The sequence below is a fragment of the Acanthaster planci genome, linkage group LG09 (genome assembly GCF_054643075.1).
Source record: "Acanthaster planci isolate LZ-2023a linkage group LG09, COTS_SCS, whole genome shotgun sequence".
Taxonomy (NCBI): Eukaryota; Metazoa; Echinodermata; class Asteroidea; order Valvatida; family Acanthasteridae; genus Acanthaster; species Acanthaster planci.
In genome coordinates, this window is record NC_141785.1 from 6,130,328 (window position 1) to 6,148,115 (window position 17,788).

The following is a 17,788-nucleotide window of genomic DNA, read 5'->3' on the forward strand; positions in this document are numbered from 1 at the left end:
TCAAGCGCGACATCGTAGCCGGCTACGATGTGGGAGAGGTGGCTGGCGGGATATTCTGCTACCGAAAGTTCAGTTGATATTCGAATAGTGTAGAATTTAATAGGGCTTAATGAAGTCGAAAAAAATCTTTTTATGATATGTTAAGGATCGACACTGGCTTCTAATGACGATGTTGCATGAAATTGCTCAATATCACTTAAAAAAACTCTTCTACTTTTGGCTTTATCATGTGTGTCATTACTAACGTCCACTACAAATATTTGTGAGGGGTATGTCTTCATCAGGAAAACCCCAATAAGAAATATTTTCAACGGTTTATGTTGCATTAGCAACACGCGGTGAAGCCTTAGTCGCAGAAGACAGGACCAGATTATGGCTACCCCGGTCATGCACCGCCCCATACAATTCCATGTACATATATTAAACTAAACGGACACACGGGCTGTGCTCGAGCGCTCGGTGAGCATACACTGTACGTGTTAAGTCTCGCGTGATGGACATGGTGGATAATTTTCGTGAGTAAACAGGAAGTTATGTAGGCCTACGTCTACATTCTGCTAGGGTTTCCCATATTTGTTAGCATCTGTGGCATATGTTTTGCTTAGACTATCTCTTAAGAGACATAGGGCCTCACAAAGAACTAATCTGGGGTGGTAGCAAGTGAAGATGGATGCATCAAAAGGTAAGCAGTGTTGCAGGTGGAGTAACATTTCTAACAAGACTTATTTGTAATAAACTTTTTCGACGTTCGCAATTAATGCATTGTGGGTTTAGATGACAAGTGTGACGAAATGGCTTATACACTATAGGTTTTAGTTAAATTATGACACCGTTTTTATCTTTGTATAGGCGCAGAGAATGCACGAGATCACTGCGTATTAATGTGTGCTTAATTCCCCATGTAAATGTATCATGTTTAAAGCAGCGCGAGACTGGTGCAAGTTTATTTTTTGTCTAGATTGTGCCATGCGGTGAAGTCAGTCTAGAGGCCCAAATCGCGTTTACAGCACCGTGTGTGACCGCCCCTTTTGTGTGCGCTGCCGCTGCGAGTCTGCGAGCAATTCAGGTTCTGGTTCTCCCAGTCAGAATCCTGTAGTCTCCTGAAAACGGCCGGAGTACACTGTTCGAAACGTGGAGTTATTCCCCGGTTCTTCACTGAACCACACATACTCAAGAAAGAGATTGATACATGGTGCAACTGCAATCATTTTACTCATCCAATTGAGAGACATAGCCAGAACTCACTGCTGGCAACCCGAATTCAATCTCTGAATCCACTCGTTTACCTACCTATGCACACCCTTTTCTGTCGGATGTGCACTGACTTCCTTCTGAGGAAGTTTTCTGACCTCCCATGGCAGTTTATAATTTCTTTACCGTGAGATCTTTCTCCCACTGCAAAACTGGGTTTTTACTTTAAGCATTTGCGGCTCAAGCTCCATACTTGGAGGGCTCTGTTTGCTCATGCTGTTACACTACCGTGACAATACTTAAACCTTCCTGTTTCTCAGGGTTAAGTCCCACTAGTCTTGGCGAACTATTTTCAACTGTGGGGAAAGTCACCTGACCTTTACCTAAACTATCTGCCTTGGCCCTTGAGTTTGACGAGCAATCTAAGGTTCGGGGGTTAGGGGTCGTTTTGGCGGAAATAGCCTACACCACCGATTTGTAACTGATTTCGTGACCCAGTAGACTGACACAACAATGAGCATGTGAGGACACAAGGAATTACCGGTAAGATCCAAGGAACTGAACTTATTTAATATACTTTTCTTTTGTTAGATATTGTATTTGCAATATGATGTAGGGATTAGCTCGGTGAAGCGTTGAGGCGGGAATAGTGAAGGTGGAAACAGTGGATGCTGCACTGGATCCTGGTACTCTGTACACCCCCAGCACAGACCAGGGGTGTACAGAATTCCTTGCCAATGTGGCAAAGTGTACATCGGCGAAGCGGGCAGGGACCTCCTTAACCGACTCAACGAGCACAAAGCTCATGGCAGAAAGGGAGAGCTTGAAAAGTCGTCGATAATCAAGCACTCCCACACTGAAGACCATCAGATCAACTGGAGCCAAGCTGAACTCATCACCAGCATCGAACGATGGTATCCCCGCCGCATCAGAGAACCCATGGAAATCATCAAGCATGACACAGTTCCCCAAGACATCGGCTTCAGCATCAGCGATATCTGGCGCCCCATCCTCACAGCCCAGTCCAATGGGTCTCCTATATCTAGGACTCCCCAGTTAGGTTCCCCCTTAGTTACCCTATGGGTCTTCTCTACCCTTGGCACCCAGCTGTTCACTCTCCCACTGCCAACTCCAACTCAGAGTTTGGGGAACGCACACCCCAACGAAGCTTATTAAATGTGCTAGATGAATTTTAGTCCTTTCTTTCGGGCTCAGGTGAATGGATTGGAGAGTGAAGTGCACTAACAGTACCTGAGAGCCCTTTGAAGGGAGAGCAGTGGTAACAGAAACCACAATGATCCCTCCTGGGCATTGTAGTATTGTGTGCCCGACACAAGCTTGAGTTGTTCTGATGGTTGCTTGGTTTATTGTGTGTCAGATGCAGGAGTACAACTACATGAATATTATATACATGTACACTCTTCACATGGGGGGCTAGGTCTAATGGGGTAACATGATTGATGTCTAGCAGAAGGGGCCATTAGGATCCAGAAGAGCTACAAGGACATTCTAATAAGGGTACCGTTGCTGGGTATAGTTATGGTGGTCTGGAGTGGACGTGTAAGAGTGCAGGATACTACAGGTATGAGGCTGTGGTGCCAGGCAAGCTACCTCGGAAAGAGCACGGGTCGGAAAGTCAAGCTGTAGTAGAGCCTCTCCAAGGAGGTTGAAATTTGGCCAAGAGAGGCTTAGTACTGGCGCCAGGTCGCTGGTAGAGACAGGGAACGAGACTGTTCCTTTGCGGGTATTTAATCCAGGAAAAGGCAAAAGAGTTGCCAGGCAAGGGACCGTTGTGGGCATGGTCACTACGGTAGAACCCGAGGCAGTCCATAGTAAAATGGACAAGCCCACAGAATTAAGGCAGGGCTTGCCAGAGTATTTGCAAGACCTGTCAAGTAGTAGTGTTTCTACTCTACAGGTGCAGTACCACGGAGAAGTAGAGAACCGTTTGGTAGACTTCCAAGATGTTTTCTCCTCTTGTGACCATGACTTTGGCAGAACTGATGTTGCTAAGCATGAGATCACAACTGGTGCTGCAAGACTAGTAAAAGAGAAGCGCAGACGCCAATCTTTTGCTAACCAGCAAGAAATCCAGAGGCAGGTCGCTGACCTGGAGGAACGAGAGGTGATAGAACCCTCGGACAGTCCTTGGGCGGCCATTGTCACCCTTGTGACGAAGAAAGATGGGACGAAGCGTTTCTGTGTAGATGACAGAAAGTTAAACGCCGTCACCATTAAAGGTGCGTACCCAGTTCCACGCATCGACGAGCCAATTGAGAGGAGCATTGAGAGGAGCCAAGTCGTTTGTGACGCCAGACCTCACTTTAGGCTATTGGCAGGTTGCGCTTCTTGACGAGGCCAGTCAGAAATCCACATTTGTGGTGAGAAATGGGCTGCACAGATGAAAATGCATGCCCTTTGGCCTGTGTAACCTTTGAAAGACTTATTAAGAAAGTTATGACGGGGCTACAGTCGGAAATCCTGCTGACATATTTAGATACGACGTGATCGTCTTTGGTGAGACAGCACAGCGTCTGAGAGTGATACTAGAGAGCTTGAGACAGGCAGGGCTTAAGGTCAAGCCAAGTAAATGCCAACTATTCCAGAAGTCCGTTGGCTACCTTGGGCACATCGTGTCGCAGAAGGGGTGGCCACTGACCCAGGAAAGGTGAGGGCCTGTGCTTAAGTGTACAAGGGACGTGAGAAGCTTCCTCGGCCTTTAGGCCTATTACCGAAAGTACATCAGAGGCTTTGCGGAGATGGCTGGTCTTCTGCATACCTTTACAGAAAAGGCGCGAGAGTATGAGTGGAGTGAAGTATCTCAGCAAACACATAATTTTGTGATAATATTTTTTTGCAGGTCGCGCCGATGTTGTTAGAAAAACATTTTGAAATGACATTTTAATCACAGCATAGAAACATTATGTAAAGCACAGAAACGTAACATTATACGAATGCGCCTAAAAATGATGTTGAGATAATTGACACTATTTGATATTTTCACAACGAAAAACAAATATTGCCAAAGTAATGATTTTTATGACATTATTTAGAAGTTATAAAATTTGTTCGCCTATGTTTTGGGAATGCTAGCTGCACGCGTATTTATAGCAGCGGTGCTTTTCCGGAGCTAGGAAAACAATAACCTGCACTGTATGACCTGTGTAACCCCGGTAACCTACATGTACCACGTGACACGACGTACATACATACTACTCAAGTGCTTGTATGGTCATCGTTGATAATAGCTCCCCTCGCTCGATGCATTGGAACTAGAAGGGAATAAGAACACCTGTGAAAGACTTCATAACAAAACTGAAGAAACAATAAGCTGACGTCACTGAAGCGAACCCCAGCGCTACAACGTTCCCATGGCCTGTTTCGCTTCCTATTTTTGCATCCTGGAGTCAATTTTGAATATTCATTTAAAATTACAATTACTATTTTGCAAACAAAGGTCACGCCTCGGTTTGTAGGAGATGCCCAAGACGGCAGATCCACGGATGTATATAAATAAAATCTGGACTCCCAATGCCCTCAATCAGCTTATAGAGATTAGTGAATCCACTAGCGGCCTTTTTATCGAGCCGAATAAAAAAAGCTTGCCCGGCCTTTGTTCTCCCTGGCGTCAACAGAAGCGAGCCAAGCATTTGTATTCGGCTCTCTTGTTGGCTTCTATTTCATACAAAGGCGTTGTAAGTCAAAGTTTTTTTTATTATAATGTAGCTTGCGCCGATTTCTATAGCGTCCTCTTGTGACTTCATTTCACCTATCGACTACTCGTCTACCTGGTACCTTCCACGTATTGCTGAGTTAGGGCGTCTTGTTCTCGTATGTTCACGAATTGCTCGATACGTTATTCTTGGGTTCAGTGCCCGCTCGAACGCCGGGAACGTGAAACTTGCAGAGTAAATGGCGGCGTCCGTTACGTTTTTCAAGGGTTAATGCTTGGGTAACTGGCCTGAATTCTTTTCTGTTTAAAAAGGAACATTTATTTCTGTATTGTGGAAAATTAATATTGTTCATTTTGCAAAACTCCCCATTGTCTCCGGCTTTGTAAGCCATCTGGCTATTTCTTACAGCTGTTTAAAAATAAAAATATCCCGAGTTTTTCCGTGTGTTCCTGTAAAGCCCCGACGAGGGGGTGGTGTGTAATCCTGTTTCGGGAACAGTGTTCCTGGGTCGTGTTCCCACCGTTCAAGCGCGAGAACAAGAAAACTGTGTCAAGAACAGGCTGCCCGAACTCGACCATTTAATTGGGTACCGGGTAGATCATAGACGAGCAGACGATAAGTGAAAAGAAGTCACAAGAGGGCGCCATAAAAATCGGCGCGCGCGGCATTATGCTCAATCGAGTCCGCTTTTGAGTTCTGCATGCTGCCATGCTTGGCCCGCCGGCATGCTGTCATGTCAGATTAACCTTGACCTGTGGCTGGAGAGCAAGATGTCACCAAGTTATCTTGACTTGTGGCTGTAGAGCATGCTGTCATGTCAGGTTAACCTTGACCTGTGGCTGTAGAGCATGCTGTCATGTCAGGTTGACCTGGACGTGGCTGGAGAGCAAGATGTCATCAAGTTAACCTTGACCTGTGGCTGTCATGGCTGTAGAGCATGATGTCGTGTCAAGTTAACCTTGACCTGTGGCTGGAGAACGTGCTGTCATGTCAAGTTAGCCTTGACCTGTGGCTGGAGAACGTGCTGTCATGTCAAGTTAGCTTGACCTGTGGCCGTAGAGCATGCTGTCATGGGATGGAATCCCAGCCAGGATATTTTGCAAGGTGCATTTTGTTTCTGTTCCCGATGAAGTAATACAGTCTCAACACATATTCCTTCATAAATTAAATCAAAGGAAAGAGCTCCACATGGATGCCACTTGAGAGCCTGTGCACGAACCCTATAAGACTGGTCTGAATAAAATATTTTTTAAGTAAACAACTCGGTTTTTCCTTTCTAAATTGAACTTTTCCGGACACGTTTTTGCTTTCTGACAGCATATATACTCATAGGTCGCTAGTTGTAGGTAATTATTCCTGGCTTCTGTATATGCAACTCTTCCCTAATTATAAACCATGTTAAATTGTTCCAGTACGTTACATGTATTTTTTGTTTTCTCAAGGTCAAACTTTTCATAAAAGAAGTTTCCTTTTTCCTCTCATTCTTAGCTTAGGATTTTTCTTTTAAGAGGATTAACAGATTTATTCGGTAATTACCGATACATGCGATGATGTTGACTTGCGCTGTAAACAATAGCAGTGGTACCTTAGTTGATATCTTCATTTGTAATGTGATTGTTTGCAGCTTACTACCGTTTTGTGGTATTATTCTTCAACTGCATGTTAACATTTGGAACAGCCTTCTGCTTTGACATGCCTAGCGTTCTTCAAGCAGTCTTTCAAGGGGTAAGTGCTTGTGCACTGGTGTAACTGAGAGAAACAGTTAGCAAACGTTGCCTAGTGCATGTGTAAGGGTCCATCGTGTTTTGTATACCCAAGGGGGCAATTAAAGCACATTTCAGGCATGCAAAAAATCCTTTGACCCCATCACAGCAGGTAACACTTATTTGTTATACCACGGTCATAGATCACACTGGAACAGTCATACATAATTATATGTGCATATTTATTGCAACTTGGACTAATTGAAACCTTACCTAACCCAACCCAAGCCAACTCAACCTAACCTACATGTACATGTAACCCAATCCAACTGAACCCAACCCAACCCAATGGAACCCAAACCAAATGCAACTCAACCTTACATAAGTCATACATAATTACATATGCATATTTATTGCAACTTGGACTAACTGAAACCTTACCTAACCCAAGCAAAGCCAACTCAACCCAACCTACATGTACATGTAACCCAATCCCACTGAACCCAACCCAACCCAACCCAAACCCAAACCAAATGCAACCCAACCCAGCCCTACCCTACCCAACCCAGCTCAACCATTACTCGGACACTCTCGATAGAAGCGACATTAAATTGATTGTACACGGACCATCGGTACCGATGGTCCGTGTACAAACCAGAATGGACCAATCAGGAAACAGCACCCATGGCTTGTGTACTGCCAGAACGTAGCCAATTAGAGCGCACATGCTCACCTTGCATGCTCCACACCCGTTGCCCTTCCCACTCGAGAATTACAAGCACATAAACAGTGGCTGACCACAAGGTTTTATGAGCGCTGTGAGAGCATGTTGTTTTGTGATTGACCACTGATTGACCTTTAAGTTCCAAGCTTTTCAAACCGGTGGTTGGGCATTGGGCATGTGCATTATCATATTCGTCTGGGAAAGCTATCTGCAGGTTATACTTCCCAAATTATGTAGAGGTCTACTGCCTGTATAATAAATAGTGTACATGTACATGTAGACAACACAAGAAACCAGTGTTCTAAAATGTGCAGTCGGAGCTTACAGAGAAAAATAATACAGTTTTTATTCAGTTTGAGAAAGCTCATCGTTTTCTGGGACAAGATAACCGAAGAAAAAACAAGGGTTGGGGTCCGTTCGAAAAGTTTCTGACTGAATAAAACCTTAATGTTCAGAGTCATATTATCAAATCTGGCAATTACATGAAAGCTTTGTCCCGTGACAGACGGTAATACACGTACACCTGTCATAAAAATGTGATTCTAAAATATAGTAACATTGAAGTTTGATCGAGCAACAATCTGGCGATGAATTTTAGTTCATTAAGAAATCCATTTGACATTGACGATGATGCTTGAAAAGTGCTGTTTCCCGTCTTATAAATGTGAACCCGTAACATGTCAATCCAATAAAACAAAATCTCAAGACCAAGGCTTAAAGTCGCCGTTATCAAAATACATGTACTCGGTCTGCTTTTTTATTTTGTAACAAGCTCCAGCGAGTACTTTGAATTTTACAGCTGCAAATCAAAACATTTGGGAGGAGTGGCGTGCATTGCCAGAGGAAGAAAAGGAAAACTACAAACAAAAAAAACAAACAAACAAACAAACATACAAAAAAAACAAAAAAAAGCTATAGCTGCTGAAAACTAAAGGATTGATGTTCTGGGTATGCATTTGGGTAACATTAAGTCGCAACAACGAAAGTGACGATCCAACAAAGCAAAGAAAAATGACTAACTGACAGACCAACAACCATCCGCTTAAAAGATAGTACCGCATGCAGTCCCTTTAATTGTTCTTTTTCTTGACAAACGTGAAGACACAACACGCTGCAAATTGCGCCCGCACCCCTTACCTTCCGCTCTCGCACCCCGCTTTTGACTTAACAAGACTCAAGACACTACAAATTCGTGCCCGCATCCCACTTTTCCCTTCTCACGCTCCACTTTTGCCTTCTCGCACACACTTCCCTTTCTGGCGATTTTCCCTTCTCGCGCACCCCACTTTTCCATTCTCGCACCCCACTTTTCCCTTCTCACACCCAATGTTTCCCTTCTCGCACCCCTCTTTTCCCTTCACGCACCCCTTTTTTCCCTTTACGCACCCCGCTTTTGACTTGACAAAACTGAAGGCTCAATACACCGCCAATTCGCTCTCGTGCCTCACTTTTTTTTTTTTTCGCTCCCCTCTTTTCCCTTCTCGCACCCCTCTTTTCCGTTCTCGCCCCCCCCTTTTGACTCGACAAAACTGAATACTCCCCACACTGCAAATCCACGTCCGCACCTCTCTTTTCCCTTCTCTCACCCCCTTTTCCCTTCTCGCACCCCACTTTTCCCTTCTCGCATCCCTCTTTTCCGTTCTTGCACCCCTCTTTTGACTCGACAAAACTGAATACTCTGCACCCTCGAAATTCGTTCCTGTTCCCCGCTATTACCTTCTCGCACCCCTCTTTTCCCTTCTCGCACCCAACTTTTCCCTTCTCGCTACCCGCTTTTTACTCGACAAAACTGAAGGGTCAACACACTGCAAATTTGCTTCCATGCCCCACTTTTTTTCTCTTTGCACCCAACTTTTCCCTTCTCGCACCCCTCTTTTCCGTTCTCGCCCCCCCTTTTGACTCGACAAAACTGATTACTCTGCACACTGGAAATTTGTTCCTGTACCCCATATTTACCTTCTCGCACCCCTCTTTTCCCTTCTTGCACCCCTCTTTTCCCTTCTCGCACCCCACTGTTATTTCTCGCACCCCCTTTTCCGCTCTCGAACTCCACTTTTGACTCGACAAAACTGAATACCCCCGCACACTGCAAATTTGTTCCTGCTCCCTTGCCCCCCTTTTTCTTTTCGCACCCCACTTTTCTCTTCTCGCACCCCATCTTTTCCTTTTGCACCCCTCTTTTCCCTTCTCGCACCCCTCTTTTGACTCGACAAAACTGAAGTCTCAACACACCACAAATTCACTCCCTTGCCCCTTTTAAAAATCTTTTTGCAACCCTCTTTTCCCCTCTCGCACCCCACTTTTTCCTTTTCACACCCCTCTCGTTTTCCCTTCTTGCACTCCACTATTTCCTTTTTGCACCTCTCTTTTCCGCTCTCGCACTCCGCTTTTGACTCGAAAAACTGAATACTCCCCACACTGCAAATCCACGTCCGCACCTCTCTTTTCCCTTCTCACACCCCACTTTTCCCTTCTCGCACCCCTCTTTTCCGTTCTGGCACCCCTCTTTTGACTCGACAAAACTGAATACTCCCCACACTGCCAATCCACGTCCGCCCCTCTCTTTTCCCTTCTCGCACCCCACTTTTCCCTTCTCGCACCCCTCTTTTCCCTTCTCGCAACCCGCTTTTGACTCTCACTCCCGTGCCCCACTGTTTTTTGCTCGCACCCCACTTTTCCCTTCTCGCACCCCTCTTTTGACTCGACAAAACTGAAGGCTCAACACACCACAAATTCACTCCCTTGCTCCTTTTTAAAATCTTTTTGCACCACTCTTTACCCTTCTCGCACCCCACTTTTTCCTTTTCACACCCCTCTCGTTTTCCCTTCTTGCACTCCACTATTTCCTTTTTGCACCTCTCTTTTCCGCTCTCGCACTCCGCTTTTGACTCGACAAAACTGAATTCTCCCCACACTGCAAATCCACGTCCGCACCTCTCTTTTCCCTTTTCGCACCTTTCTTTTCCCTTCTGGCACCCCGCTTTTGACTCGACAAAACTGAATACTCCCCACACTGCCAATCCACGTCTGCACCTCTCTTTTCCCTTCTCGCACCCCACTTTTCCCTTCTCGCACCCCTCTTTTCCCTTCTCGCACCCCTCTTTTCCCTTGTCGCACCCCTCTTTTCCCTTCTCGCACCCCTCTTTTCCGTTTTCGCACCCCGCTTTTGACTCGACAAAACTGAATACTCCCCACACTGCAAATCCACATCCGCACCTCTCTTTTCCCTTCTCGCACCCCACTTTTCCCTTCTCGCACCCCTCTTTTGACTCGACAAAACTGAATACTCTGCACCTTCGAAATTCGCTCCTGTTCCCCGCTATTACCTTCTCGCACCCCTCTTTTCCCTTCTCGCACCCCTCTTTTCCCTTCTCGCATCCCCCTTTTCCCTTCTCGCACCCCCTTTTCCCTTCTCGCACCCCTCTTTTCCCTTCTCGCACCCCTCTTTTCCGTTCTCGCCCCCCCTTTTGACTCGACAAAACTGATTACTCTGCACACTGGAAATTTGGTCCTGTTCCCCATATTTACCTTCTCGCACCCCTCTTTTCCCTTCTTGCACCCCTCTTTTCCCTTTTCGCACCCCACTGTTATTTCTCGCACCCCTTTTTTCCGCTCTCGAACTCCACTTTTGACTCGACAAAACTGAATACCCCCGCACACTGCAAATTTGTTCCTGCTCCCTTGCCCCCTTTTTTCTTTTCGCACCCCACTTTTCTCTTCTCGCACCCCATCTTTTCCTTTTGCACCCCTCTTTTCCCTTCTCGCACCCCTCTTTTGACTCGACAAAACTGAAGGCTCAACACACCACAAATTCACTCCCTTGCCCCTTTTAAAAATCTTTTTGCAACCCTCTTTTCCCTTCTCGCACCCCACTTTTTCCTTTTCACACCCCTCTCGTTTTCCCTTCTTGCACTCCACTATTTCCTTTTTGCACCTCTCTTTTCCGCTCTCGCACTCCGCTTTTGACTCGAAAAACTGAATACTCCCCACACTGCAAATCCACGTCCGCACCTCTTTTTTCGCTTCTCGCACCCCACTTTTCCCTTCTCGCACCCCTCTTTTCCGTTCTGGCACCCCGCTTTTGACTCGACAAAACTGAATACTCCCCACACTGCCAATCCACGTCCGCACCTCTCTTTTCCCTCCTCGCACCCCACTTTTCCCTTCTCGCACCCCTCTTTTCCCTTCTCGCACCCCTCTTTTGCCTCGACAAACCTGCAAACTCTGCACCCTCGAAATTCGCTTCTGTTCCGCGCTATTACGTTTTCGCACCCCTCTTTTCCCTTCTCGCACCCAACTTTTCCCTTCTCACACCCCTCTTTTCCCTTCTGGCAAACCGCTTTTTACTCGACAAAACTGAAGGGTCAACACACTGCAAATTTGCTTCCATGCCCCACTTTTTTTCTCTTTACACCCCACTTTTCCCTTCCTGCACCCATTTTTCCCTTTTCGCACCCCTCTTTTTCCTTCTGGCACTCTGCTTTTGACTCGACAAAACTGAGTGCTCCCCACACTGCAAATTCACTCCCTTGCCCCCTTTTTTTCTTTTCGCACCCAGTTTTCCCTTCTCTCACCCCTCTTTTCCCTTCTCGCACCCCACTTTTATTTCTTGCACCCCTCTTTTCCCTTCTCGCACTCTGCTTTTGACTTGACAAAACTGACACCCCACACTGCAAATCCACGTCTGCACCTCTCTTTTCCCTTCTCGCACCCCACTTTTCCCTTTTCACACCGCACCCCTCTTTTCCGCTCTCGCACTCCGCTTTTGACTCGACAAAACTGAGTGCTCCCCACACTGCAAATTCGCTCCCTTGCCCCCTTTTTTCTTTTCGTACCCCACTTTTCCCTTCTCTCACCCCCCTTTTTCCTTCTTGCACCCCACTTTTCCCTTCTTGCACCCCTCTTTTGACTCGACAAAACTGAATACTCTGCACCCTCGAAATTCGCTCCTGTTCCCCGGTATTACCTTCTCGCACCCCTCTTTTCCCTTCTTGCACCCCTCTTTTCCGTTCTCACACGCGCTTTTGTCTCCACAAAATTGAATACTCCCGCACACTGCAAATTCGTTCCTGCATCCCCTTTTCCCTTTTCGCACCCCTCTTTTCCGTTATTGAACCCCGCTTTTTTCTCGACAATACTGAATACTTCCCACATGCAAATTCGCTCCTGCACCCCCTTTTCCCTTCTCGCTTCCCACTTGTCCCTCCAAGCGGGGGAGGTTGGGGGCACAGTCCACTGGGCACCATAGGAAAGCACACATGTACACGTAAACAGAGTATAAACGTCATCATAGAGATCAGTACATAGGTCCATTCTCCGTGAAGGAAACAGCCAAGTGGGTATTCTCGACGGGCGGATCCAGCCCCATTAAAATACAGGAATACGATGGACAGGCCGGAACAAAACGGGGCCATGGAACCCTCACAAAAAATCAGCTCATACACATGAAAAACACCGGGGACATTTTGGTAAAGCAGTTCACATTGACTTCATTATTTCAGCACTGTCTTCAGGACAATTTTTACTAGTGATTACACACTTGTACAGTACATGGACATGTGTATAATTAGCTTAGTACGTGCCTAGTGGAAACCAGTAGGTGATCAACTGATAATATTCAGATGTCTCAACAGAATGAAAAACAAAAGACTAATGAAAGCCATCTAAAGATGTCCCCGAAGATGTTCCGAATAAAGAACGAAATTTTAAATCATCATGATTTTTATCAGTCTTTCTGGATTCTCATATTGAGTTGCCCAGTGGAATCAACAGAGTATACCTAGTTTGCAATGGTTCAATTCCGTCATACAATACACTGTCCAGTTCAAAAGTTGAAAGCCCACGAAGGCATATATTCTCGGGGAGCTGAGTTTTCAATATCGTTGCCTTAAAGCCAATTTAATAAGTGTGCACTACTCTATTCCGTTTTGCTACGACTTCCACCAGGCAGTTTGCAAATTTTCCCCACTGCACTATTCTTTCTTTTTCCTTACTATTGCTGACTTTATGTTTTAATATTTGGGTGCTTGACAAACCCAGTCACCACCTTGAAGGTCAGTGCAGTGGTAATTCACAAACCACATGCAGTCACAGCGCTCGTAAAACCCTGTGGTCAGCATCCCGCTTTTTGTGTGCTTGTGATTCTGGATCTTGAAGGCCACTGTGGGCGTGGAGCAAGGTGAGCATGTGCACTCTTATTGGCTACGTTCTGGCAATACACAAGCCATGGGCGCTGTTTCCTTATTGGTCCATTCTGGTTTGTACACGGACCATCGGTACCGATGGTCCGTGTACAATCAATTTAATGTCGTTTCTATCGAGAGTGTCCGAGTAATGACCCAACCCACACAATCCAACCTAACACATCCCACCCCATCCCACCCCACCCAAGTGTATGTTTGCCTGCAACTGGGGACCCCTTATAGTTCCTCTTTCGTTTGAACTGTTTAGAAGACCACCCATATGTTTTGTTCACAGTTGTCAATCTGGGACGTTACACGTATGTGAATCGGGGACCCTATTGTCCTCTTGTTCAGAGTCCCCAATTGAATGGAAAAATGACAGATTTAAAAGAAACTAAGTGGTATTCCAATGAGTTGTTTCTTTCATTTTTTTAAATGTTTTTGTTGCAAAAGCTTTTGTACAATGACTTTGAATGGGCATGTACATGTATACATATGTATCTTTCATTTGCAATTGTTGCTACATCTACATGTACATGTAAGATCTATTTTTCAAAATTTTAAGTGAATTGCCTCCTCAAAAAGGATCTATTAAGTCATTGTCATTTAATGTGGTAAAGCAAAACAAAGTTAATGTTGGAGTTGAATATTAAGCAACTTTCCAACTCCTCAGTGCACTGCGGTGCATTACACAGATAGGAAGTATCTTCTGATGCATGTGCATCAAGTGTTTCATTTCATTATGAATGTAAGTTTTAACAGAATTTCTAAACATGTTTGTCATGAAGAATTAAGGGGAAAAATTTTTAAATTAACTAACATGCACTGTCCCAGTCAATCACAATTATGAATAAATGGTGAGAAAAACTGAAAATATTGAGCAGAGGAACTTCCACTTAACCATGACTAAACTTACTGGTAAATGTATAAGGTCAACCCCCTGCCAAAAAACCCTTTTTTGGGGGGGTATCCTGATAATTAAGGGTTTGGTGTTCTCAATATTATTACAATTTCCATAATCTCTCAAACTTTGGAAACATTTGGAAAACAACAGTATGGAGGTCAGGCATGTTAAGATTGGATGCAGGGCATGAAATTGTATCATAACATGATGAAGTCTGTATTTAAGTTCCCGAATACATGTCATATACATAACATGTACATGTACCTGCAAATCTCTCTCAAACCACATAAATTTGTATTTAAATGTACATACATGTACATGTACGTTTTGAAATTCAAATCCGAAAGAGGAGAAAGGTTCTCAAACTTTCAATATTTCTTTGGGAAAAAAGGCACCTTGTTCTAACCACGATCACATGCCAACACAAAAGACAGTCCATATCCGCCAGTGTACAGCCTGCGGCACATTCTACGGTACTGCAAACGGACTGCTATGTTGACACCACGCACGCAAAGGGCCCAGTGGTGGCCATTCAGAATATCATGATGCACCCTGCGGTCAATTGTGCCCACACCCACGATCTATATATCTGATCAATTCTTTTCAAAAATGATACCTGGTTTCTTGTAGATGTCATGGAAAGCCCTCCAAATGCCACTTGAAACAAGTGTCAATTTTTCACATATGAAACCCCCAGAAAACTTCATGGTTTTCTTTTGTGAACTTCCTTCATCGAAAGTACATCGTGAGGCAAATTTCTCTCTAGCCCTCTCTGCAAACAGGATCTCAATGTTAATCTATACCCTGTTGTGATAGTGGAATAAAGGTAGACTAGGAGGCGGCTTGTGAGGACTGGTCATGGCTGGAGGTTTATTCCGTAAGGGTGCCCACATGGGCTGACATCCTCAGCGCGCATGCGCTGTACACATTATGCACAGATATGAATATTCAGATATCTCTACATACCCCAGGGAAAGCGTCCTTATTTACAGTACTGACAATTACGCCAACCATCAACACACTGTGGGTGGCCAGTCCTACCTTCTGCCGGATCTACTTTTCCACAACCGCCACAAGGTGGTACATGGTGTACATAGGGTACTCTATTAGCTGTGGTTGCTAGTAACTGTGGCGAGTGATTTCTAATGTCAAATAACTACTAGAATGGAGTCTACAGAACCCGATAATTATGTATATGTACATGTATGGTTTTATCAGGCTAGAGCCTTGTCTATAAATCTCAACAGAGGGTGATCTTTGTAGGGTTAAATGTACGATTGAGCAGCCATAAAGCCCACAGACTGATTTCAGACGTTTCAACACACACAAGCTATCACGTTGTGTCGAATCAATGCAATGGCTACTGTACTGGGGCACGGTATCGCTGAGTTGAAAACCAGCAGTCCCAGACTCACAAGGCACAATGCATGAATATCACACTATTACGATAAGTGCTTTAATACTGCACGTGTTAGAACCCACTTCTTTCGGCAGATGCTTTCCAGCAGATGCTTTCCAGTAGTGCATAAGCTTCCAAGCTAGGCTCGTGCTTCTCAGCAGCGAAGTGCCTTTCTGGCCATCTCTGCGCCTCTTTTATGCCTGCTTTGCGGACGTCATAGGCGATTATAGCTCGAAGTACCACCAGTAGCCAATCAGGGTACCCCAGGCGGTCCTTCTGCAAGCTTCAGGGGAACACCTTGCGCGCCCTCTGCATTAGCCCGCAAGTACTCAAACGTTCCTTTGTCATGTTACAGTATATTGAGCATTTGATAATTGTGGCTTTAATTAACTCCTTCATGTCGAGATATTTTTACTGCAGCCCACCTGGCTGCCGGGTTTATTTTCTGAAGTTTGCTAACGGCCACCGCAGACGGCTACATTGGCCACCAGGCCTATCTGCCAAGTTTGCTGGGTTGCACACTGCACACAGCCCTGCTCTCTGTAGTCATGAAGCCTGCTGGGGTATTTGGGTACCCAGCACTTGCCTTGCCCACACGGCAACACCTACTACCCAAGGACACTTGGTCACAGCGGAGAGTGCAGCGTCCGCTAAGTTCACACAGTCTATGCTTGCTTTTAGCGGGCACTGTGGCTCATGTGCCCACTTCCCAGTAGTCCACGCATGCCGAGCATCAATGCCCGGCCCCAACTTGTACATGTACATTGAACGCGCTTCACAAATTTTTATTTCAGCTAATACCCAGTGAAGATTTCCCGTAAAATTCCCCTAATGTTTTTATTTTGCGTAAAGTTCGCTCATAATTTTCTTGAACATTTCTAATTTTTTTTTGCAAGTTCTATTCAAATCCCCTTTCCGTATGTAATGATATATATAAACAGCCCCTTCTAAGTTTGAACCTTCCCATGAAAACTATCTTTCCAAACTAATCCCTCCCATAATTATAAAATAAACAGACACAAGAAAACACAAGACAAATTTCTCACTTTTCGTCTTCTCTCGACGACTTGTCATTTCTTTTTTTTTCTCTCTTCTCATATTTACAATCATTTTATCTTTCTTTAATTTTATTAAAAAAAGGAACCTTCCAGTAAAAAACTTAGCCAAAAAAGAGAGAGTAGTTGCATTACACGATGTATTCAAATAAGTGGAAACTGTTGTAAAAAACTTTAGCCAAAAAAAGGAAAGAAAATGGAGAGTAATTGCATTATACGATGTCTTGACACAGGAGAAAATTCTTGTGAAGAAGTTCGCCAAAATTGTATATGAATAAGTAATTGATTCAAGTATAATAAACCTTAAAGGATTTGCCTCAAAATTCATGTACTATTTCTTGGAATACAGGAAACTTTACATAAATAAGCAATTGATTCAAGTGTGATAAACCTTGAAACAAGGAGCAGCGAAAAGTGGAACTTGGCTAATTTCAGACATCAGTTTAGTCACTTTTCTTTTACCATTTCTAGAACAAACATAAAATTTCATGTACTATTTCATTTATGATGTCCTGGAATACCGGAAACTTTGCACAGATAAGCAATTATTCAAGTGTGATATTCCTTGAAACAAGGAACAGCGCAAAGGGGCACTTTACAAATTTCACACATCACTTTGGTCTCTTTTCTTTTACCATTTCTAGAACAAACATCACAATGTCTGTATAATGTAGTTCGTGTTCCAGTTGGGGGAATTTCTACAGCAAAATGTCTTCCTATCAGTCTACCAGGAAGACCAGGACCAGGAAGACGGGATGGTCTATCTCTAGATCGATACACTGGCAAATTTGGTGAACGCAACTCTAAAATTTCACTCACCAACATGTGTCTAAATGTCAAAAACTGTCAGTGCCAGCAATTTCCTATACACAAGATAAGAGTTTACAAGAGCAACATCAAGCAAAAAAAAGAACAGTTTCTTATACCATTTGATTGATTTTCTTACTGAACGGTGT

At 44.6% G+C, this 17,788-nt stretch overlaps 1 protein-coding gene across 4 annotated transcripts in view; it reads left to right on the top strand.

Annotated features, from left to right (window-relative positions):
• Positions 1–459: 459 nt before the first annotated feature.
• LOC110976847 (lysosomal dipeptide transporter MFSD1-like) overlaps positions 460–17,788 on the top strand; it is a 49,374-nt gene continuing 32,045 nt past the window's right edge. Inside the window, exons 1-2 of one of the 4 annotated variants that reach the window (XM_022230483.2) lie at positions 460–682; positions 6,490–6,590. In XM_022230483.2, coding sequence (XP_022086175.2) covers positions 667–682; positions 6,490–6,590 — 117 coding nt within the window. In that variant the 5' untranslated portion in view covers positions 460–666. Of the gene's footprint in view, positions 683–5,535; positions 5,970–6,489; positions 6,591–17,788 lie in introns of those variants that run through there. The other 3 variants (XR_015426488.1, XM_022230484.2, XM_022230481.2) reach the window with 3 other exon arrangements.